This window comes from Guyanagaster necrorhizus (assembly GCF_019112545.1).
Source record: "Guyanagaster necrorhizus MCA 3950 unplaced genomic scaffold BT62scaffold_3, whole genome shotgun sequence".
Taxonomy (NCBI): domain Eukaryota; kingdom Fungi; phylum Basidiomycota; class Agaricomycetes; order Agaricales; family Physalacriaceae; genus Guyanagaster; species Guyanagaster necrorhizus.
In genome coordinates, this window is record NW_025064882.1 from 168,141 (window position 1) to 191,398 (window position 23,258).

Sequence of the window (23,258 nt, forward strand, 5' to 3'; positions counted from 1 at the left end):
GGAACCCGACTTGGAATTAGTTACCATTAGTATATAAAGCCATATACATTATCATAACTACTCAGTTCAAATATCAACTTGGATAAGCCATTTACACTTCGCACTCACTTCAACTCCTCCCTACCTCATCCATCAGATTCTGCTCTGAAGGATATTCAGATTCACTTCTCTAATGGAACTCTGTTCTGTCCACCCAGATCTTTAGGCTCTGACTCAAGGGTGATATTGCCAATAGCTTCATTGATGCCCATGCACTCTGTCAGACTCCACACATACACTCAAGTCCACTCAAATTGACACATTCCTAACAACTACTCTGGACACCACCAGTGCTCACCTTTACTATTTCAATCACCTCTTTTATAATTTTCAAAGTCAAATCTTGTGTTTACATTTTATTCACTCTGACACTTTCTATATGCATTTTATACTATAAGAAATTTTTTTTCTTTTTACAATCACAAGAGTCTAGCATCTGACAGACCTGCACTAGAACCAAAGCCTTCCTCTTGTTTCTTCAACTTCTCTATATCCTTCTCCAGCCTTTTTAACATTACTGTCCACAAGTCCTCCACCTTCTAATTCTTCTTATTCTTGAAGATCAGATGAGCCTCTCTTCACACCTCCAACTCAGACTCCAAAAACAATTCTGAAGGAGATAATATATCATCTGATCTGTGGTCATCCTGGAGATCCACTACAGTATCATAGACATCCATCATCTTGTCCACTAACTTTTCTATATAATGCTTTAACTTGCATATTAATTTTGAAAATCCATAGAGGCCAGCAGAGACCTCCATGCTTCTGATCACCTCACTTGTAGTGACACCCTTGTTGAACAAACAGATGGTCTTCTTGATCTTGCAACAAGTGCAAGTCTACTCACAACTAGTGCCTTTGGTTGCTAAGCATGTATAATAATGTACACTATCTTGGTGACAGCACATGCAACTTTCTGAAAATAAAACTAAGTCAGAACTAATCAGAAACAAGAAAGCACTTACTTTCACCTCTTAACTCCTTCTCACCCTCCATCAGCCCCACAATCTCTAACTTCACACTCTTTTTGAGGCTAGCCACTGCCACTGCCTCACTGTCACCCACTATACTATAAGACTTGAACTTCTGCTTCTCACTCTTTGACACTAGACCTGCAGCCCTTCTCTTTCCCTTTTGCACCCTCTTTCTCCTCTCTAAGGTCTTCTTAGATTCTTTCAACTCATCATCTCTCTTGGTTCTCTTGTTCTGCTCATTATCAGACTCTGGAGGCATATGACCAGTCACTCTTTTAAAATGAAGACCAGAGCTGAGATTAAACCATTCTATCAGAACTTGATACAGCTAAAAATTAATGACCTCTACAGGAGTCATTTGCAATCCACTCTCTATCACCAACTCCTCTGGCAGTGCACCTCTGGTTGCAGCCTCTCTCTTTATGGCTTCCTTTCAAGCCTCCTCCATCTCCTTCATCTGCTTCTCTGCCACCTGCTAGATCTCCTCTCTCTTCTTTTCCAATTCCTTCTTCTGCTCCCTTTTCCATGCCTCTCAGGCCACATGGTCCACCTTGGCCTTCTCCTCCCTCTCCAGCTCCCTCTTTCATTTCAAATAAACCTCTATGGCCTCTGCATACTCATTCTCTACAGTTTGATGTTTCAAATGAAACAATTTCTTGGCCTCTTGAAGACTATTGAGAGTGGATTCCCACATCAAAGGGTCAGGAGTTTTCAAACAATGATAGGTGGTGAGGGATGATATCATTGCAAGCTGGAGAAGACAGTGGCTGAAATCTGAAAGACAAAACTCCCACAGGATAAAAAAAAATTTTTTCACTATGTGTCTTTCCACTGGGCATCAGGATCTGTGCTCTTGAGGGCAAGAATGATAATGGAGGGATACTGTTACATGCATGCTGCCAGCCTCTGCATCACTTTGACCAATGATGAATTCAATCACAAGCCTCATCAGACTCTGCCACTTCTTATTACCTACCAATTTTATTTTACCATTATCATTTCACATCTGTATTTCACATTCTAGTATCTAGACTCTGAACATGGTAGCAAACAGCTGACACTGGAACCCAATGGACTCTGACTCAGAATTAACTACCAATAGTATATAAACCATGTACAAGTATTATAATTACTTAGTTCAAATATCAACTTGGATAGCTATCTACACTTCATGCTCACTTCAGCTCCTCTCTATCTCATCTGTCAGATTCTGCTCCAAAGAATATTCCCCATCACTTCTCTGACAGAACTCCATTCTGTCAATCCAAATCCTTGGGCCTTGACTCAAGAGTGATGTTGCCAATAGCTTCATTGATGCCCATGCACTCTGCCAGTCTCTGCATATGCACTCAAGCCCATCTGATTGGCATGTTCCTAACAGTCTCACTTGAGAGTAGTAGTGAGATGAGCTTTCAGCCTGAATTAGATATGTCTATGTTGGCATCTGGGTCTTTGATATTGCCTTCAGAGATGAGTCTATCTGACTCTGCTATGTCATCAACATCTTTCTCCTCATCCAAAACCAAAGTGTTGCTGTGAAAATACTCAGTCTCACCCATACTCTCACCCTCATCTACACCACCACCCTTCTCTCTCTACTCACCTCCCAGCAACTCACTCTTACTGGATGTGCAAGGTATCTATCTTCTGTGCTTGCAACAGTGCATGAAGAATGATCAGCCAAGAGCATCAAGGAGCAGCTATCAATAATGGGTTTACTCTTTGGGAACACAGGGGAGCAGCTGGAGGAGCTCATGTCAGGGAATTTGTCTGTGCTGTTCAGTGACCTCTCCAAAGGACTAACTGAAAACACAGAGGTGAGGTTCTTGATGATGAGCTGGTGGCTGCTTCATGTAGGTTGGAAAGTTGTTGGTGAAAGGGTTAGGACAAACATGGAGGACTTTTTTGAGGGGTGAGTAGTCAGCCTAAAAAACTTTTTGGATTTTTTATCTGTTAATTCTTTTTCATGACCATTGGCTCACAAATATTGACAGGGTATCCCTCAAGACACGACTGATGCTCTGGGACCTTCATCGACTTGTTCTTGACGTACAGCGGCAGATTGACCTCAGTGCTGAGTATGTATCTGTTTTCTGTCAATGCTACAGCACCGCCAAGTGGCTCGTGTTATCGCTGAGGGCATTTTCATAATTCGAAGCAATTGACTTCTCCATGACCACAAGTTCTAACTTTTGTTGTTTGTATTAGCTTCCTATGTGCTCTTCTTTCATCTACACCAGAACTCACTGCCACGTACTTGCACAAGGTGGGTTTGGTCCTTCAATACCTCCATCACCATCCATCAGCAACACATCTTTGCATGCATTGACTACCTCCACCTCGGCCCTGCCGAACCTATCACAACTTTCATTGTTACCACCTGAAGGTGAATTCCTTGCACCTCTACTTGGAGAGCTTCATGGGATTGTGCAGTCAGCGGATTTTGGTCTCGTCCTAGATCGTGCTCTGGATTCAGCAGTGGCGATGCTGTTTGCGGATTTGGAGAGAAGCATCTTTCCCTCTTTGAATGTCGAGGAGGTGGTGGAAGAACCACGGATGAGGCTAGCAGGTTTACTTCCTGCTCTACAACATTGGAGTCAGGATGCATTGAAGGGCTTGCCGTGTGTACTAGTCGATGTGCGTTTACTAGCTTTTGGCTAGGATTGATATTAATGACTTTCTCAGAATATACTTTCTACACGAGAAGTGGGGACATTAGAGGTCATCGTATTCGCTAGGTTTGAGGATGATGTGAAGGGGAGGTAGTGTTTGTGGAATTTAGGTTATACTCTCTGTCGTGGTTCTCCCACATCGCAGCTTTGGGGCTTCATGTCGTTTTCGCACCAATCGCTGATAACTCTTTCGAGACTTACCAAATGGCACTCATATAGGTAACGCCCAAGAGACCAAACTTGTATCAGCAGCTTTTCTCTGGCGTCATGGGCGGTGAATTTAAGCGAAAGGTGATGCGGTATCGCATGCTCAATACCTTCCATTGGAGAGAGCTTTGTTTCCATCCTAGCAATCTTGTCTTGTGTTTTATGAAAGTCAATCAGTCCTGCCGACCAGAGATCTGCGATAGAATGGAAGACGAAAAGCGGGAATATTGCCACGTGATAGAAATGACTTGACCCAAATAATACCATCATCATCGAGCAATGGTATGTCGTCGTCGTCCATAGGACATATATTGACGCTCTGCAGGGTGGAGGTGGACGATATCCCTATCCCAAGTATGTTTGGTCACCAGCTGGTGAGTAGTCTCCCTGCATTGGTGATATCACGGTTGCTGACCAGTTTCAAGGTGGCTGGTGGGTTCAACCATCCAACTGGAAAGCGAACACAGTTGTCGTCGCCACCGGTATCTTTGCTATCGCTTACCTTGTTGGTTCATTGAGTGCTGCGAGAGAGGTGCGTCTACTGTATCCCTTCGTTCATTTCACAGAATGCTGACATTTAAGCAGCAACGCCCTGTAGCACCGAAGAAGTGGATTCCGTCGATGATGTGGGCGAAACAGTTCCAAGAGGTGGAGAAGGTGTGTTCCCAATGCTTTTTACCCTCCAAAGCTTATCCTCGTTCAGGAATCATAGTAGAAGACTCGGTCTTCTACAATGGCAGTATTATCTCTTTTGACTAGTTGGTGAGGGCGTGGCAGGTTCGAGTCCTACGTATTTCTCCTGTGCGCTTATCACAAACAGATAGTACAATTGAACAAGCCTTCTATTAGTGTAATGGCACCAGCGATGCCGAGATCAAATGTTTGTGCACAGTGGCCATGTTTCTGCCGTGCGGAATTGCAAGCTTCCGTCTGAAAAATGACACAAGCTTCATATCGACAAGATGCTCCAAGTCCCTACTGTCCTATCGATAACAATTTCTACATTTGTATTCACATCCAGCTTCTTTCCCAGCCCAATCCAGTCTAGCTCGCAACCTCCTGGAAATCCATACCCATATTTTCATTCGGTTTAAGGCCAGATTGATTTTGGGATTTCATTTCGTTTTCTCGTTCTTCTTCAGCGTACATAATTCATAAATGATATCAATATCGGTGGAAAGAATCCCAACACTCATTGACTCAGAGAATATGGCACATGCATCAGTCGGAATGAAGCGCTACGGCCGTTCAAGCATTGATTAGTGTATATTATGAGATAGAAGGTCTGTGTATCCTATCTCGGCCTTCATCTTCACTAGTGGATTCATCAGCGCTTCCTTCATCAGTTGAATCGTCCGCAGGTTCGTCATCCTGGGCATCACCACTCTCTTCATCGCTCTCGGATTCGTCTTCTTCACTTTCCTCCTCCTCTTCGTAAAACCTGTCCAGGTCGGTAAGAAGGACCTTTGAGCTCGTACCCTGTGTACCAGCATCCGGCCGCGATGTTGGTGTCAAGGACACTCGTTCTCGCATCTTTTGTTGTTCAGCCGAAGACAGGGCAGTGGGAACAACAGGCGGCGGAGCGATGTCCTCTTCAGTATCTCTCAAAGACGACTCTACACCCTTCTCTAACCAATCAGGGAGTATAGGTTCGCAGAGGGTGGGTTTCCCAGTCACAGCACTAGACGATCCAAGCATAACATGCGGATCTATGTAAAGTCGTCAGATCGTGGACGCTGGTGACGAGGGATTGGAGTACCTGGAACAACTGGATCGACGTCAATTACACCAGCCTTTCCCTCGAATAGTACCATCTTGACTTGTTCGCGGCGAAGGACGACTCCTTCACGCTCTGATGGAGCATCGGCGTTGGTCACGGGAATGCTAGAATCTATCCCTGAGAGTAACGAGGATAATATTCTTGCTCGATCACGAACATCGTAATTTGTGTCATAACGAGCGAGTAGGAAGATGTACTGGTTGAGAAGGCCCAAGGTGCGGTCAACTGGACAAAGGACGAACAATTTCGCGGCGAGGGTGACAACCTGGAGCTTGACGACGGATTCCTGAAGGATGGCTTAGCAAAGGATGGGCGGCATAAAGTTGGAACATACCTCTTGCGAAAATGTCTTGGCCATCTTCCGTAGAACATCTGGCGCCCAGTCTGTTACGCTTTCTAGGCGAGAGAGGGTTCCTTCTTCTGAGGCAGCATATTGACCTACAAGCCATACGACGCAGGCTCTGGCTTGGGGATTCCGGATGCTATCGATTTTTTGGGCAAGCTGGGATATTATAGCGAGCGGAGACTGGGATAGACCAAGGATGGTGGATCGCCTCGAAGAGAGCTGAGCCTGCACCATATTCTTGAGAACCACGACAGCGGCATTGATGATCGTGTCTATAGAGAGTGTAAGGAAAGAAGAGACAGACGGACAAGGAGCTGACCATGTTGGCTATTTATCATGCCGATTAGGGCTGTGAGGGATTGTTGAACCGATTCCGGTATAACGCCAGCGCATCGTCCAATTGCACGGATGGACGCGGCCGCTACTTCGTCGTCAATGTCTTCTGCATAGTCCTACACTAGTTAGCAGCGTCCAGACGAATAAGGCAGTGCTCACTATGAATTCACGAAGTATCGTCGGATAATTATCAAATGTGACGATGATTAGCATCATTTTTATCTTGTCGATTTTAACTTGCCGGAGATCATCGGAGGAAAGGATGAATCGAGAGTAGAATGGGGAAAACAGCCCCTACAAATGCCTTAGCAGGTGCAGTTAGAAATGTAAATAATGCGTACTGGGGAGGCTGAAGCGACTATCAGTATGTATGCAAGTGCAACTCGTTCTATTTCTTTAGATACTGATAGCAGCCGGACTAATGGCTGGACGATTTTGGCGTGATATGAGGGAGGTCCAGCATAGTAAAGAACCCGGGCAGCAGCCAGAACCACCTATTATCCATCATCAGAAAAGAGGTGGGAGACTTGAGATATTCGGCGTACTGCAGGGTTTCTGCTGAAGAAAAGGGGTTCCGCAGAATTCAAAAGTAGCTTTACATCTTTGTCAGTGTCTTCCTCCTCACCTCTGAGAACGGGTCGCAGTAACATCGAGCGAGAATATCGAAGAAGCAGATCAAGGAGATTGATTTGGCCCCACTCATCCACATCGACAAGCGTTTTGCAGAGACGTCGATAGTGCTTGTGCAGTAGATCGAGACGAGTGGGGCAGATGGCGTCAAAGGCGACAGCTACACTTCCAATAGATAAAGGTGATCGGTCTCGAAGAAGGGTGATGATTATCTCGATGAGGGAAGAGAGGTGGCTTGTGTCGAGGCTGGCTAAAGGGTAAAAAGAGTCTGAGAATGAAGATGCTGAATAGACATACTCGTAACATTTGGGGATGGCCAAGGCGGCGACCTTTCTGACATAAGGGCTAATATCTGCAGCACATTTCTTGATTGCCAGCACGACGATATTGCCAATCATGGGCACCTTGATTCCGCTGAGAACACGTAAGGCCATGGCACGTATGAGAGGATTGCTGTCGGTGAGATCCTTCTGGAACGTGTTGATAGAGAGAAGAGCGAGATCAGGTTCCTGCTCTGCGTATCTCAGAAGGTAGATGTAGACCAGTTTCCGTATTTCGAGATTCTGGGAGGCTACGTTCTTGACAACCTGGGCAAAGTATTCGGAGACATTACGACCTTTTGAAATGAGCTGATGAACGTGTCACTCGATGAACAGAAGAAGATGAGAAAACGTACTGCTATTAGCCTCTTCATCGCGTCAAGCTTCTCCCTATCACTGCTGGAATCGAGCTGTTTGCGAATATCTCTGCCCTTGTCGTCGGGTGAGTCGTAATACGGGGAAGTACGACCCCTCGCGATGTCCCTGGTATGCTCGCTGAGTGATTCCTGCAGTCGCAAACCCAGTCGGGAGGCATTTTCAGTGATGGAATTGAGGTATTCCCCAGACATGAAAGTAACAGCCAAAGTCACGGCAGGCCCTGGCCGGCCCGTGGCTCCAGCTGTTCTATCACCTTCACCGTCACCCAAGCATGGATGTGCTTTTCTCCGAGTCCTCATCCTAGGAGGGCTCAATTCGGCATGCCTCGCTGGATTCGCTTTCTGCTACACTTCGTCAGCCAGTATCCATGTTCTTCAAGTCTTGTAACTGCAATTCATCAACAACTACCCGGGTTGGATTCTCGGTATGATCTATCCGCTGTTTCTTGAATGATTCTCTTTTTTTTTTCAGATAACGGAGTTACGATTACATCAAGATGGATTGCGATAAATGCTACGGCGTCTCGGTGGTTGGTTCTATCATTGGCTCCTGACGCTGTACTGATTGGTGCATCGTATCTGCCTTGCTGTTGCTCTCATCTATACCATCCTCGGTCAGAGGTCTCTCGCTCATCGATGTTCGGGACACCCGTGACAAACGGGGGCAATTAAAAATGGATGCGCTTTTTAACCATCAATTCATGCTTGTCTCGACATCTTTCAGGTGGTGGGCCCAAATTTCTTCTCTGGCTGGCCTTCTTCATCGTTCCCTTCATACCGAATCCGTTTTCTATGCTCTGGGGCAACTATGTGTCTATGATTGATACCACACTCTTCATTCTCCTAGGCCTGATTCCCCCCGTCGAATTCGCTCATTCGTGGTCGGAAATACGTCTAGACAATGGGGGGAATTCTTCTACAGGTTCGAATTTCTGGCATTGGGTAAAATCGTGTCCAAGGTTTTGGACTTGAAAGCATTTAGAAGGCTGGAGAACTAGTTTTACAGTAGTTGATAGAAGCGAACAATGATGAATAACTGGCTGCTGTTGCGTATTCTGATTCATCGTCTTTGACACTGTGAGGTCACCCAAGCCCACGCTGAATCGATCTGTCCCACAGGGGGTGTTCGGTATCGTGCGCGGACGGACTCTTGTATAGCTTCCTTCTCAAGGAATCATCAAGCAATGAAATGAATCTCGTTTCTCTACTATTGCGTAATACCCACCTCGGCTTCTCCGAGAATACTCGTCTTCTTCACTTCGAATCGTCATCCGTACACTTCTGGTAGTTGCGTTTTGAGAAACCTCATTACGTGGTTATTGATAGCTTCAAATTCCAACAGAAACCCATCATGTCCATCTCGTGACGGTATGATAACCAGTTCGGAATCAGGAATATGAGCAGCAATCTCCCGCTGTTCCGTTGTTGTAAACAGGCCGTCTGTAGCGATGCCGATGACTAGAGCGCCTCGGGGAAGCTGAGAGAGTGCACGAGCAAGGCTATGTCTGCCCCGTGATAGATCGTCGAACCTAGCAATGAACTTGTGGCCCTGGTAGCGAAGATGGCTTTGAGCAGAGAAGATATTTGGCGCTAGCGACGGAGTGCAGCCATTTTGTGAAATTTTATGGCCGTCATTGTAGGCCGAAAGTGCATTAAGCGTCTGTGGTGGAGACTCTTTTAACTGATACTTCCGGCCGAACCGTTTATCGAAGGAGTCACGCGAGCGGTAGGTGAGCAAAGCGGCCATACGAGCTGCAGCCAGTCCCGAGGCGGGTTGCGAGGAATAGTAACCGTCGGCATAATGGGGGTCGCTGTAGATTGATTGACGCTGCGCTTCACCCCAGCTGATGCACCAGGCCGAATGGCGAGCCGATGTAGCGATAGGAACAACACGGCGGACGTAGTTGGGTGATGTGCAGAGCGGCAATTCTAGTACGGCAGTGCCTTTTCACCCATCGAACCCCCAATGGCGACTGTCACGGAAACGACACCTAGGTGATCAAGTACAAGTTTATGAAGCCTAAGGAGTAGAGTCAAACAGACTGAGCGTAGGAAAATGGAAGGCATTTCTTACCGGACATCATCACGTACAGTTGAAGCAGGAAATTCAGGTCCGTAAGACTTTCCTGTATCAGGGTTGGGGCATACTGGGATACAGTACCGTAGGGTGACCCAATAACGTTTGCACAGAAAATGAAAAACCGCTTGGGATCGAAGGCTTTCCCCATTCCCATCAGCGGACCCCACCTGGATGAATGTTACTAAATAGAGTCACATCAGCAGGGGGCCCACTTACCAGTCATCAACATCGGCACTGCCAGTAAAAGCGTGGCAAATAATCATAACATTGTCCTTTGTTGCATTTAGGTGACCCCAGGTCTTGCAGGCAACAAGAACGTCACGCAGCTCCACACCAGATTCTAGGGTGAACCTGGGGACAATGAAATAGGACTGGGATATTATGTTGTTCAACCGCGACATGAGACGAGGGATCGGGTATCACGGACCGAAACATCTGGGCCGCGGTATTAGGTCATCGAAGCCATACCGCTATCCAAATCAATCCAAATTTACTCTCCTCCCATTCCTGCCTCCACCGTTCGATGACCAGAGACAATGTCTCTTGCCATGGAAGACGACTTTGGCATCGTATACGTCGTCGAGAATGCCCAGCAGTTCTGGTCAGGTACGTGTTGGTAGTATTTGTAGCCACAGCTGTTCACTGGGTCGTGTGTAGAGCTGGACGACATTTTGACGATGCCGCGAGGAGCGCCGCCGACGCTGCAACAGTTGGACGGAATGATGAACAGGTGGCTGGGAATCTGTGCCATATATCATGGTATGTCCACTTCGACAAGCCCATCTGAATCGTGCTCATGTCTGCAGAACTCTATTTGCAAACACCACTCCAGCTGGAGCATGCGGTCGACCTTTTGCTCGATTCGGAGCTGTGGGCCTTCCACTCTGAGAGAATGTGCGAGAATCTGGCTGAGACCGCCAAGTCAAATACCGACCCACACGCTCAGCTCGTTACCTTCAATGTTCTATTACGGTATGGCCAGCGAAAAACTGATTTCTTTCGTGCGCAAAGGCGATGGGGCACGTTGGTACCGTTGCTAATGGATCATACACTCGTGGAGATCGATGAGAACGAGGATGGTGTCATCGAGGCTAAACTACGGCTAGTGGGCGTAAGGTTGCTGTATGAAGTCTGTCGTTGGCAAAAGCTTAGCGTCGCCGAGTTACGTGAGTACATCATGCTGTGGGTCGTGAATCTTCTAACAAATTCGTAGGCGTCTTTGACGATTCCTTTATCGATTACTTGTTTGATTTGGTGGAACAGACAAGACACGTCCAGGACGAGACCTTTAACTATTCTGTAATAAAACTGATAGTGAGTCCTTGTGTTCCCTTATTTCTTGTTCTCGTACTGATGGTCAACAGGTGGCATTCAACGAGCAGTTCATGGTGGCTTCTATATGTGATCGCGAGCAAAGTGGAGTAGAGCAGAACCGTGTTCTGAGGGTGTTGATGCGGCGACTAGGTTCGAGCAAAACCTTTGGAGAGAATATGATATTTATGCTCAACAGAGCTCGTAAGCCACTGTTCTGTGACGTAGATCTTTCCTTATCAGCTTTGGTTTTAGAGCGGACATCAGACGACTTGTGCATGCAGTTACTGGTACTCAAGCTGATCTATCTGCTATTTACGACAAAGGGTACCGAAGAATATTTCTATACGAACGATCTATGTGTATTGGTTGATGTGTTCTTGAGAGAAGTGGTTGATTTGGACGAGGACAGCGAGTCGGTAAGTCGCTTGGCTGAATGTTGGAGCTTTACTAAAGTCATCCAGCTGCGACATACGTATCTCCGCGTATTGCATCCGCTACTAACGAAGACGCAACTCAAAGATGTACCATATAAGCGGCCCCAGATCAAGTGTGCTTTGGAGAGTTTGGTGCGGGACAGCAGAATACATGATATCAATCCAACGACCAAGAGGCTCGTGGAACGGTGTCTCGGAGGAGAATGGTGCGTGCAGCTGAAAAAGGCAGACGACGTGTCCAGATCCTCTACACCGAGCGATTCCGTTGCCCCGAGTCGGAGCCACCTAGGCCTGCCAGCAAGCGTTGACGGTATGGGTTCGGGAACGCCTGGAAAGACGCTCAAGTCTAGCCGAAGCGCAGAAAATATGGTTGCGAAGGGAGTGAATGGTATGAATTGTGCTAAGGGAATCCGTGTTGGGGCCGTGCGAAGACCGAGTAACGCCAGTGCCGGCAGTTTCTCTGGCGTGGCGACCGCTGCTCCTTCTACGTCTACATCCAAACCTCCAGTCCCCTACCCACGCCGGAAAGGAACTGCCAGCTCAGAGCATGTCGAGAGACTTCATGTTGAACGACCATCACATTCTCACCACATCGATCTCTCCTCCCAATCCGACGCTGGAGGCGAACCGGCCCGCACTAAGCTTAGGAAGCCTCCACCTGCGCCCGTGGCGGTGAGCGTTCCGTCGTCACCTGCTTTCAGGCAGCCTGGTGTCTATTCCGCTCCTCCTCCGATACCACCGAAGCGGAGAAAACCTCCAGCTGTGCCCGTCAGATCTGGCAGGCAGGTTACTGTTTTCGAGACCATCAAGACATCGGCGACGAGTCCATTGACTAGATGAACCATCATTTGACCTATTTATTACCATTCGATTTCTCGATGTCGCACCTCGGCTGTGTTGTAATTATGTTAGTGGATCATTGCATTTTGCCCATCGAGTAGCTTACACTTGCCGTCCTGTACGCCGGTACTCCAACAGATGAATGGTTTCCTCAACTAACGAGGATTCACGCATATCTGAGAAGGGCTGTCATCGCATTGCATTGGGTATAATTACATAATACGGTCGGTACCTAGGAAAACAACAATGCAAATAATTCGTAAAGCAAAATCAAAACAGTCAGAGCGCGAATTTAAGATACGGTGTCATCATAATACAGCGTCCTCTGGAATCTGGTAATACAAAGGCTGGGAGTAGTATACATTAGGCAAGACCGACGAGCAGCGACGAAACTCGCAACCTACCGTATCGAACACATGATAGAAATGGCCATTTACACCTCCTTGCCTTTTGTTTCCGTAGTACGCCATTGGGAACCACTAATTGTAAAGAAGACATCAGCATTGCAAGTCATGCATTGACAAAGAAACCAACGTGTTCTTCTGGAAGATCTTCCTTATGGGATCGTAGATACTGCGCTTCGTGTGTGTCGTTGACGACAGTTCTACCATGTCTGGGCAATATAAATTGTCCGACCTGAAGCTCTGTGTCTGTGATACTGCCCCGGGACACTCGAGCATATGAAGTGCGGTAAACACCTCGGTAGAGTATATACTCGCACCTAGGTTGACGGTCCTTGCATTAACATGAAGTCGAACAATATATATATAGCTCACCATCGATCGTCATCCTCTTCGTCGATATCATGCATTCGACCGTCAACAGTCAAAATCTCATAAGGACTCGCTGCAAATGCAATACGTGGGCAGTTCTTTTGAGAATATATCTATGAAGCTTACGACGTGAGGCTCCGGGCTTTGTCACGACATAGCCAAGGAATATAACCGGTTTAGGATACGATGACGCCATGATGCGAGCTAGCTCCTTGCTCTGGAGCTCACGATCCAATGGATCTTCCTCTGTGATTGACTGGTCTACACCACAAACAATAAGGTATGCCACAGCTGCGCCCACCTTGTCCATTATGAGATACTACAACCGTGATATAGGTGCCGAAAACATCGAGCACGGCTTCAATTGCAGGTGCGAGCTCGCCGTGAGGAGAGGGTAACAGGTGATGTGTCGAGTTGATGATTGGGAACTGTATTCATAGTGTCAGCTAACCGAAATACAAGGCATTTCGATGATACCTTGGACAATAGCACAGCACCCCAGGTATGAGAATTTGGCCCTGGACCAATGTCTACGTTCTATGTATATGTTAGTATTAATCTTGGCCATAGAGAAAAATACATACATAACCCAGGTCTTCTATGATGACCCTAGTTCTATGAGATTTTCAGTACAGCTCAATTCTATAATATCATAATAGATAACTCACAAGTCCCGGTTACCAAACACCGTTCGCTACGATGTTCTGATTAGGCGCACGAGGATTTAGCGTGTTAGAAACCTACATGTAAATCCGTTTCCAAAAAGCCGACGACGTCAAGTTCTAAATCTCTTTGGGAGTGTCAGTATAGCACGAGGATCCCCATCGAACTTAAGAGCAGCACCTTATCACGTCTCGCACCCGCCGTTGGCTATCACGACCTGCATTATCGATTCCGAAATGCAAGGTCCAGATACCTGTGCGCAAGACTCTCGGGCCAGCCCTCCATGGTTGTATGGCCGAAGAAGGCATCCTACACAATGTTGCAAGCACTGATAACATGGAAATGCAACCGAGGAGCAGAAAAGCGTAGGTCCGAACAGATGCCATCACTACAGGCTGGGGTATTCCCTTTGGCGGGACAAACGACAGAGAAAGACCCATCATTTGCGCGATTAAGACCCTGGTACAACATTGAATATACTGGAGGTGTGAAGAATTCAATCACAGTCGAAGCTCACAGGTCCGATCTTTCCCTCAGATACACGCCACCTGGAACAAAGGCATAGGCAACAGTCCACACACTTGCTAAGCTAAGCAGGACGTAAACCAGCATAGCTGTGAAATATGTCTTGGCCACTTTTCCCGTAACAGCAGCCAACTGCAAAATGGCCGGAATAGTCGACATGACGAAAAAGGCTAGGCCCAATCCTCCACTGTACCCTAACCAGTTGCGATATCGATACATCACATATGAAGAGCCGGCGCCAAAAGCCAGCCAAAGAGGATGCGTCGTAAAGTTGTACCGTTTACCAGCATCAGAAGACAAGAGGATTGCGGTGAATAAACCTACAGACTGGAAAACAAGGGTTAGAGAGCCATGAAGATGCGGCTGTGGACCTCTGGGCCGTCCGTTCTCGTAACCGGTCCACGACCACGCAATCGTTGTGCTTGGATCGGAGAACAGAGTGTGTAAAGTAAAAATCAGGCTACCCAATGATATAGCACCGAACAGCCAACGATTTGCTCGTGAAGTGGCAACTTGGGCTGTGGCTCGCTGTTCAAAAGACTGTCGAAAAAAATATTCTAGGAGGCAAAGGAGCGCAAAAAGGATGCCTGCTTTGTTGTAGCCCCCCGAATGCTCGTTCAAGAACGGCCAAACTGCACGACCGTAAGAAACATTACCAGTGAAGGAGGAAAAGCATACCTGGATTGTTCGAATGATTTGCGTGTTTCAATAAACACGACAGCATAAAGCCAAGGCCTGTAGCTGCAAAGAAGGTTCATAACAATAAAGGAAATTTTCTGGGCGCATCAGGGCTCACTTATACTTTGATATCCAACAGCGTATTCATCAGAAGCAGCCCAATCAGCTGTTTGTCTCAGAACAGCCATCGATGTGGCGAATGAGACTACAAACAGGCGTTGCAGAGGTTCTTGCAGGAGGTACGCTGCCAAGCCAAATAATGACAAGAAATGTAGAAATATCTGGGCGGGCCGTGTTCTTGCCCAACGAAGAAGGGGGGACACAGACAGAAGGAACGGTGAGAGAACAGACAGCAGCGTGAGTTCATGACCGGCGATTCCCAACTCCCAAACGGAGAAGTAGAAAAGCGTTGGTGTCAGGGACGTGAATACTGACCAAAATACATATGCTGGCGAAAATGAGATGGAGAGTCAATGCAGACCGAGGATACTGAGCTCACATAAGTAAACGTCGGATATAAGGCTTACAACAGGATTTTGAACCACAGTCAACATTTTAAATGATACAGGCTCGCGGTCAAGAGGAAGGGTTGAAACAGATGTGATCTTGTTCTCCTTGACAGGAACCACAGTTCCATTGCGACTGGACAAAGATCAGCAAATCAACATTAAGCAAGTCGATGAAGACGGTGATACATTTCTTCGTGGTTCTGATCCTTAACTATCAGAGAGTTAAGGGAAATTTGAAGAGCGGCATCCTTGAACTCCGCCTCCGCTATGGAATCATAAAAGACATCGAAGAAGATGAGACCCCACTCGAAGAAGCTATAGCGCGTATATGCTATAAGGGCGTATCAACAAGAAGAATAGCGCGACAAAAAAGAGGGATACCTCCAGGGATTCGGTGAACTTTGTGCTGAATGAAGAAGTACACGAGGGGGATAATTGATACAAAGAACCTGTTTTGAATCAGAACAGAGACAGCATGCAAGTTCTCAACTTACGCCGTTGCGATAATGCATCTGTATTACGTTCGTGAGACATGAATACCTCTGCCGACAAGTCTTATTACTCGCCGTTTCTTACGTATTAGCGTACTCTGCGTGGGAGTGCAAGCAATACCACCAAGCATCCACGGTATGTTGCAAACCATATAGGTGATCATGAAGAAATCATGTACGTCGTGGTCATCGCTGGACGTGACGTACACCCATCCACCACACGATAGTGTCCGAACCAAGCCAAAGACGAACACGAGAACCGGCAGTGCCGACTGAGATGACCGGTGCAGCAGATACTGGGCAGCTACTAGTCCAAAGCGAGGTCCTAGACGCGCCGTGAGTGTAGGACAGAAGAGGGATGATGGCATCGTACCGGACGTCAAGGCGATGAGTATCTGGAACAGGTTTCGTTCCGGGTACCAATCTCCGATACTGGCTGCAGTCAGCTCACCGACGTCGGTCATGACAGCCAGAGAAGCACTCACGTTGCAGAGACCGACGGAAACCATTCCTGAGGGTAGCCGGCAACACCATTTTTCACAATTTTCTTGTAATGCAAAAGGGATCCGATGAGCAGAGCGCTCAAGAACGCGGCGGCCGCCAAGCACGTATGAGCGCGAGCAACGTGCGACGCCTGAATAGAGAAATTGGTGCTCGACATGGGAGGAGGAGGAGGAGACCGTCGCGTCCTGGCGACGGTTGATATCGGGGAAAGAGCAGTGCAGTCAAGTCTCGTCGGTTCGATGGGACTCGTCTGTCACAGGTGATCAATAAAAGGTGACGTGAGCGGAATTACGAGACGTCATATGATCGGCCTTCCCATTTAGGCATCATCGAACATGTCGCGACTCGGACTTTGAAGTCGAGCTCATGGCCCCGTTCATTCCCATCACCGTCATCACTGGATTCCTTGGGGCTGGAAAAACAACACTTATCCTCTCTTTGCTGCCTCAGCTCCCTTCGGACTACAAGGTTGTTCTGCTGAAGAATGAATTTGGTGACGTTGAAGGTAGATCACTCATTTTTCAGACCGCCGTTCCGTATCTGAGATAACTTCTAGTGGACAGCAAATTGGCAGCACAATCCAGTCTGACCGCTGTCAGCGAAATACTTAATGGCTGCATGTGAGCAATATTTGCACAATTAGCTTGATCCTAAAGCAAACGGTAACACAGGTGCTGTGTCCTAGTCGGCCAGATGCAGAATGCGTTACTAGAGATTAAAGGTGAGGATGGGAATATCCATCAGCTGTGTGATTCATCCGAAACAACAGATAAATATATGCCCGACCGTATCATAATTGAATGCTCGTGCGTCATGTGAAAACTTTTAGGTGAACTGAAATTTATATCCGCTGTAGTGGGTCAGCCTTCCCCACGACGCTGGCATTCCAGATACGCGAGTTGGAACGTGAGACCTGCGGGGGTCTTAGATTAGATGCCATCATTACAGTAATAGATGCAGAAAACTTTACGGGTTACGAAGATTCCTCACCGACTGCAAAAATGCAGTCCAATTATACAGACATGATCCTTATCGTGAGTCACCCGACATATCATTTCTATTATCGATTGACACGAGTTTCTGCAGAACAAATGGGAACATGTCTCGGAGCGACAGTTAGATATCGTGTTAGACCATTTGGGGACGTTGAATGACCTTACCCCCAAAATTAGATGCCAAGGAAAGGAGGGCGTAGACCCCAAGCTGATTTTTGGCTTAGAGACGAAGCTTTTCATGGGAGAGGAAGACTACAAGGACGTGGCGCACCAAGATGAAGTTGAGACTGTGACAATTCTGCGGGGAGCCGACGAACCAGTACACCATTGTGATTCCCATGCACCTGGGCATGCTGACGAAGAAGTTATCACCGAGTCCAAGGAAGGTATTACACATGAGCAGCTACAGACGGCGCTGAATTCTCTGTCGAAGGAGAGGGTGTGGAGGGTGAAAGGATTCGTACGCTTCGACTCTGCGAAGGACGTATACATATTAAACTGGGCATTTGGGCGACATGAGTTGACCGTCCTGAGGGGGAAACACACGGTAAAGGCAGTTATCCAGCTGACGGCTATGGGAGAACGGGGTGGAGTGAAGAGGGCAGTAAGAGCATTCGCCGTTGCTCTGGGTGCTACGATCGGGTAGTCCGAGGGACGATCCGCAAATGTCTAGACACCTTAACAGCTTCCGTATGATATTTGATCACGTGCTTTTGGAATTCACATGTCAGATTTCTCTCTCCAGGAATTACTGATTCCCACAGCACTCCTCTTTCCACCTTCCGGTGTGGCCCTTGGCCTTATACACCATGTTCTCCTACGCTTTATCCACAGGTACGTGCTTTTTCTTCGCCTTCGAGCATTTTCTGAGCATCTTATGCTTGCAGCCAGTACCTACTTTCACTTACCTGTGGATGAAGAAGAAGATAGAGACATTGAAAACTACGAACGAAAATATTTGACATGGACAGCGGAGCCTTCAGGCCTACCGGTCACCGATAAATCATATCCGACCTTGCACTCTGCAGACCCCGGTCGCGACGACACGCTCAAGGAAGTCTTGAAGAACGATGACCTATACAAAGTCTTGGGCATTGCCAAGGCAGCCAACCTCGATAAGGTGGCCCTTCGTCGCGCTTATCTCTCTCGCAGTCGTGCATGCCATCCAGAGTTCGTACATTCAACATGATGATTCTCCATGCCGTTAACGACGTGTTGATAGTAAATTCCCTTCGGAAGCCAACGCCACCCTTGCTTTTCAGAAAGTGGCTGTGGCATATGATATTCTCAGCAAACCTTCCTCAAAACGCTTATATGATTCACGTCCTCCCTCATCTACCTACGACGTATTCTCTGCACATCCTGCTGGACATGCGGAAGAAACTTTTCGCAGTGTGGTGATAGGCGTTTTCAACGACTTCCTCGACGGAGACCTCGAAGTCATTCGCACGCTCCTGAGTATGTATCACGATCTCTCATAATCATGGTCGCGTCTCACCGATATCACAGAAGCTATCAATGATATCAATCCAGCCCTCAGTTTACGCGAGGATGGTATAAATTCGGTTCTCCTGACTCTCCAGCGGATCCGACAGCGCGCCTTGAGTATGAATCCTAGCGAACTTACTTTCATAGATTCTAATCCTGTTGTAGCCTGTCGGACGTGCATATACGTGCTTCACAACGAACTCTGTCGTCTTCTGGAGATCCAACACGCTCTTCGCCAACTGTCCTACTTTGATCTTTTCGGTCGCTCTCGTCTCACCGTACGGCTCGCACGCATTACCCTCCGTCTTCCCATAGCCGTAGAAAAAGCCATAACGGATCAAAATATCGCTTACGGCGCCACAGACGCAGATCATGCTGCTGCCGCAATACTCCCCAGTAAAGTCACCTTACTGATCCGAGGTGTCGATGTTGCTTTAGCAAGAATGGAGAAGATCCTATAGGGCGTATCGTAAATCGCGTTCATTCAGCTTGTTTCTCTTGGTTAACCACTGTATCCGGTATTTATGATCCCCATTACTCTATCTAATTAGACATTCCCCTGTATTGTATTTATATGTAGTTTTACAAGTAGAAGTGTGTGTAGGCATACGTTGTTCAATAGCACATCCTCGTTTAAATGTTGTTTGGCTCGTGGCTTATAGGTTGTCCCAACCGCAAAGGCAAACTGCATCATAATTGGTAAGTACTTTAGGCAGTACAGGCAAAGACAGAATAACAAAGGTACATGTCAGCGCGCCTGAACATAATATTACATCCAAGCATCGCGCTGAGAGGGGATAGCGGGGTACATACTGGATAAGAAAGATATTGTAACAGGAAAGGAGGGTGTATGCCCATCCGGTTATGACGAATAAAAAAACTAAAGACATACAATTTACACGTAAACGCAAAATTACCTTGAAAACGATAACATTCATGCCTGGGGCGGGATCGCATATGTCGACATAGATCCATTCCTATGGGAAGGAGAATGATGCTAGACGAAAGGAGATGAGTTCATGGTCAACTCCGGCCATCAATTGTGACCCACCTGAGGCATATTCTGTATCCACATCCCTTGTTCATTTTGAACAGCACCATCTCGCTCTTCGGACATATACGAGTCCTGTGACGGAGGTACAGCAGCAACGGCCAAGAGCTGGCTGTAGTCCTGATGATTATGGCCCTCCGCACTGTTAACTTCACTTTGCCCCGCCTCCGGATAGAATGGGTAGAACATATGCCCGCAATCAGGCATAGGCGCGTTTTTTCCCGGAGGCGTGGTCCCATTCATCGAACCACCGTTCATCTGCCGTTGTTGTGGGCTATACGCCGCACCATTTTGGGGACCAGTCCCGTACGCCGCCGTGGAGAGAGTGGGGGTATTCTGCTGACTCTTGGTAAGATTGGGGCTCTTTAGCACAGTATCCTCATCCCAGTCGGCTTCACTTAATAAGACAGGATGAGTCGCGGGCCCAACTTGGTGGAGATTGGCTTCCAGGACTCGTTCAGCTAGCTTGGCGATTAAAGGATGGCCACCGTTGACATCTTTACGCTCCCATCGCCAGCGGAATCGAGGAAGCATGTCCAAAGCAAGCCATACATCCTCCAGGGCGGTGTGACGAGGAAGCTTATCACATTTTGACATATGGCCATACAGGATAACCATGGCAGCGATGTGGAGTGGGATAGGTGAGGTGAAGAAGGCAATATCTGGGTATCGAATGAGTTGACTGTGAACTATGATCGTATTGTGCGACGTGATGATAGCTAGATCTCAATTAATATCGTTAATTGGGAGAATGGAGGACAACTTACCGTCCACCAGAGCCTTCCTGCGCTGGGCATACGTGAGCTCCTTCAAGCTGAATAGCGCTCGAAGTAGAAGAATTCGGGATATACCAATTTTGAGCAGCGTCAGACCCTCGTCCTCAGTAATCTCTTGCACGAGTTTACTTTTTCGCTCCATTGGCCAATCATCCGTACCAGAGAAATAATATTTATATTTGTCCGGTAGCCCGCGCCGGAACTCGACCATGCTCTTGATAATTCGAGTAGCATTTCGCATAATAGTATCACCACTCTGTCGCGAAGGGGAGTACAGTGAATTGATGATATCGGCTTGTATTTCCGCGACGGGGTGGGAGAGATCAAAGTGTTCGCTGAAGTCCTCACCCAACCCAGAGAGTCGCGCAGCCGAAGACATGCGAGACGGACGAGGTGTATTGGCGTCAGAAGGCGCGATGGCCAGCGGACGACCGAGAAGAAGGGATGTTCCGCGGTCATGAACTAACACAATGCCCCACAGTCGAATGCGCAATTGGCTCTCTTCCTCAGAGAAGATGCACTGTTGACTGTTAGGATTCATCTGAGTAGCGGGATTAAGCTGAGTGGTGGGGTCGTGGTGAAGTCCAAGCTCTATGGCAAGACGGACAAGGCTTCCTACTAGACGCCACAAGGTACGTCCTTGACGCTAGGAACTGGCGTGTCAACGGCATACAAATATTAATTGAATAGAAAACGTACTTCTGTATACAAATACCAGTGCAAGAGTATGAGCGCTTGCAGACTGGAGATAGTTACCCTGAGATCGGGCTTTACGGTTAGCGCACGTTCAAAAAATTCATCGTGCTCTGGCCAGTCAGGAGCAAAGCTTTTGGGTCTGGTGGCACCCGAGCTCATGGGATCGTCGGCATCTACATCAAGTTTGGCAGACCGGTTAGATATCTCGCTTAGGGTTCCCAGTGCCAGCACAAGGTATAGACTACAAATGAATCCCGGATCGTGGGTGATGGTACGCTCTGCATAAAGGTCATCCAGCGCCTTTTCAAACACCTTGCGGAAGAAGACAGGACGGTGCACATTGAGACGGGTGAAGTAGACGTCTACGACCTGCTGGACCATCGCACGGTCTTTAGGCAGCCATACATCGATGGAGGATGGATCAGAGCTTCGGGAAATGAGAGGAAGACGAGGTGAGTTCAGAGAAGCATTGGAGTTGCGTCTGACGGACACTGTACGCCAGTTTGCCGTATCACGGGGAGCAGAGGTCTCTCCAATAGAACGGTCTCTGCCTGAGCTTAAGCCGTTGGACCCAACGGCAAGGTCCTCCCTATCGATATGCGTTGGGCCTAACTTGAGATCGCTGACAATCGCAGCGGAAACACCGAAATTTTTGGCAAGAGACTAAGTTACGATGAGAGAGATTCAGAGACGGCGTGCACAGAGCTTACCTGGGTGTTGGACATGTCATTGGATTTGGGATCCTGACCTTTGATATCAGTTGTGACGGTGCGCCCTTGTTCGACAACCTCTGCCGTTAGATACTGAGGATGCTGCTGGAATGCAGGGTGGATATGGGGGTTGTAGGGTGGACCCGGCATTGGCGGCATCTGGGAGGGGTGATACGGGCCCGGCGGCGGATACGGCATCATACCATGAGGCGGATAACCTGGCGGCGGAGGCAGCATACCGGGCGGGGGCGGATAGAGAGGGTATCCCTTTGGCGGCCCACCAGGTGGAACAGGCTGTTCTGGACGAAACGAGTTGCGCAATGGTGATGAGCTCAGCTGAAACGCTGCGGTGGCTGGGCCGCCGATGTCGATACCATCTCTCGCAAGGAATTCCTCGAGATTCTCCAAGGCAAATCCAGGCAGATGTCGCTTCAGTAGAGCTTCACATTGTGCAAGCTGGAGCTCGATGCGCTCAGTATACCCTCTGGGGGTCAGTGTTTGACGGTGACGGTCCTCTTGGTTGCACTCGACACCAGCAGTAGCGCAGGCAGTGCATCGTGGATGTTTTGAATCGCACTGAAGAGAAAAGAGAGTGTCAGCTCAGTACGCTGCTGGGCTGCCCCGGGCGACACCGACGGCAAATGCCAGCAGTCGGGACTTGCCTTAATTTTCTTCCCTCTACATCTAGCACAAGCTTCGTGCGATCGGCGTAGTCGACGAGGTTCGCTTGGTCCTTGTGGTCCATCCTCGTTTCCACCTTCGTTTTTTCGTCTTCGCTTAGCACCTGCTGTCGGGGTCGATGTTGGTGGCGTTTCCTGGTTTGGCGATGACTGTTTGATAGGCATTGGTGGGGGCGGATTCATCTGGAGAGCAGACTGCAATGACGACGGCACGGCACCAGGCAGCTGCTGGTTGGTACTTGGCAGCTGGTTGGAGAGCATTATTGCTACCGATCGATAGGCGAAGGCCTGAGCACGCTGTATGGCACGACGTGCTCGGGTGGTATTACCATCCCACGTGCAGCTGTCGGAATATGAATATATTTCT

General features: G+C 48.0%; 9 protein-coding genes across 9 annotated transcripts; 5 read left to right on the forward strand and 4 right to left on the reverse strand.

Moving 5' to 3' along the window:
* Positions 1–2,452: 2,452 nt before the first annotated feature.
* BT62DRAFT_387469 (uncharacterized protein) lies at positions 2,453–3,250 on the forward strand. Its single transcript, XM_043180751.1, has 4 exons — positions 2,453–2,652; positions 2,702–2,770; positions 2,828–2,928; positions 3,011–3,250. Exons 1-4 carry the CDS (start codon positions 2,644–2,646, stop codon positions 3,165–3,167), a joined length of 336 nt encoding a protein of 111 aa, XP_043044435.1. The 5' UTR covers positions 2,453–2,643; the 3' UTR covers positions 3,168–3,250.
* Positions 3,251–4,217: 967 nt separating this feature from the next.
* Positions 4,218–4,654, forward strand: BT62DRAFT_883599 (uncharacterized protein; the record flags this gene model as incomplete). The annotated part of the gene is made up of 3 exons (XM_043182756.1): positions 4,218–4,269; positions 4,321–4,427; positions 4,481–4,654. Coding segments are annotated over 3 exons (333 nt in total), but the record flags the coding sequence as incomplete, so codon positions are not given.
* A 460-nt stretch (positions 4,655–5,114) lies between these two features.
* On the reverse strand, positions 5,115–7,898 carry BT62DRAFT_984252 (uncharacterized protein). Its single transcript, XM_043189841.1, has 9 exons — positions 7,664–7,898; positions 7,285–7,616; positions 6,903–7,233; positions 6,699–6,851; positions 6,517–6,651; positions 6,341–6,473; positions 6,010–6,293; positions 5,655–5,961; positions 5,115–5,604 (listed from the first exon to the last, which is right to left on the reverse strand). Exons 1-9 carry the CDS (start codon positions 7,874–7,876, stop codon positions 5,165–5,167), a joined length of 2,328 nt encoding a protein of 775 aa, XP_043044437.1. The 5' UTR covers positions 7,877–7,898; the 3' UTR covers positions 5,115–5,164.
* A 906-nt stretch (positions 7,899–8,804) lies between these two features.
* Positions 8,805–10,165, reverse strand: BT62DRAFT_1037445 (homoserine O-acetyltransferase; the record flags this gene model as incomplete). The annotated part of the gene is made up of 5 exons (XM_043178397.1): positions 8,805–9,628; positions 9,676–9,704; positions 9,759–9,805; positions 9,841–9,931; positions 9,981–10,165. 5 exons carry the CDS (start codon positions 10,163–10,165, stop codon positions 8,952–8,954), a joined length of 1,029 nt encoding a protein of 342 aa, XP_043044438.1. The 3' UTR covers positions 8,805–8,951.
* Positions 10,166–10,252: 87 nt separating this feature from the next.
* Positions 10,253–12,352, forward strand: BT62DRAFT_984253 (uncharacterized protein; the record flags this gene model as incomplete). The annotated part of the gene is made up of 9 exons (XM_043189842.1): positions 10,253–10,370; positions 10,422–10,523; positions 10,571–10,930; positions 10,978–11,078; positions 11,129–11,279; positions 11,331–11,494; positions 11,540–11,893; positions 11,918–12,184; positions 12,218–12,352. The coding sequence occupies exons 1-9, from the start codon at positions 10,301–10,303 to the stop codon at positions 12,350–12,352; spliced, it is 1,704 nt and encodes a 567-aa protein (XP_043044439.1). The 5' UTR covers positions 10,253–10,300.
* Positions 12,353–12,528: 176 nt separating this feature from the next.
* On the reverse strand, positions 12,529–16,748 carry BT62DRAFT_960465 (uncharacterized protein). The gene is made up of 21 exons (XM_043188556.1): positions 16,477–16,748; positions 16,365–16,423; positions 16,067–16,316; positions 15,995–16,012; positions 15,882–15,949; positions 15,687–15,831; positions 15,491–15,633; positions 15,110–15,439; positions 14,992–15,054; positions 14,306–14,945; positions 13,969–14,247; positions 13,870–13,915; positions 13,794–13,819; positions 13,710–13,740; positions 13,603–13,662; positions 13,427–13,553; positions 13,252–13,371; positions 13,129–13,198; positions 12,887–13,073; positions 12,757–12,831; positions 12,529–12,699 (listed from the first exon to the last, which is right to left on the reverse strand). The coding sequence occupies exons 1-21, from the start codon at positions 16,650–16,652 to the stop codon at positions 12,661–12,663; spliced, it is 2,952 nt and encodes a 983-aa protein (XP_043044440.1). The 5' UTR covers positions 16,653–16,748; the 3' UTR covers positions 12,529–12,660.
* Positions 16,749–16,861: 113 nt separating this feature from the next.
* On the forward strand, positions 16,862–18,136 carry BT62DRAFT_1000169 (cobW-domain-containing protein; the record flags this gene model as incomplete). Its single annotated transcript, XM_043176622.1, has 5 exons — positions 16,862–17,000; positions 17,052–17,115; positions 17,167–17,301; positions 17,352–17,529; positions 17,582–18,136. The coding sequence occupies 5 exons, from the start codon at positions 16,862–16,864 to the stop codon at positions 18,134–18,136; spliced, it is 1,071 nt and encodes a 356-aa protein (XP_043044441.1).
* A 163-nt stretch (positions 18,137–18,299) lies between these two features.
* Positions 18,300–19,439, forward strand: BT62DRAFT_1000170 (DnaJ-domain-containing protein; the record flags this gene model as incomplete). The annotated part of the gene is made up of 4 exons (XM_043176623.1): positions 18,300–18,324; positions 18,378–18,660; positions 18,713–18,948; positions 19,000–19,439. The coding sequence occupies 4 exons, from the start codon at positions 18,300–18,302 to the stop codon at positions 19,437–19,439; spliced, it is 984 nt and encodes a 327-aa protein (XP_043044442.1).
* A 107-nt stretch (positions 19,440–19,546) lies between these two features.
* Positions 19,547–23,203, reverse strand: BT62DRAFT_960474 (uncharacterized protein). Its single transcript, XM_043188557.1, has 6 exons — positions 22,874–23,203; positions 22,212–22,787; positions 21,505–22,164; positions 20,797–21,451; positions 20,030–20,748; positions 19,547–19,975 (listed from the first exon to the last, which is right to left on the reverse strand). The coding sequence occupies exons 1-6, from the start codon at positions 23,150–23,152 to the stop codon at positions 19,913–19,915; spliced, it is 2,952 nt and encodes a 983-aa protein (XP_043044443.1). The 5' UTR covers positions 23,153–23,203; the 3' UTR covers positions 19,547–19,912.
* Positions 23,204–23,258: the final 55 nt, after the last annotated feature.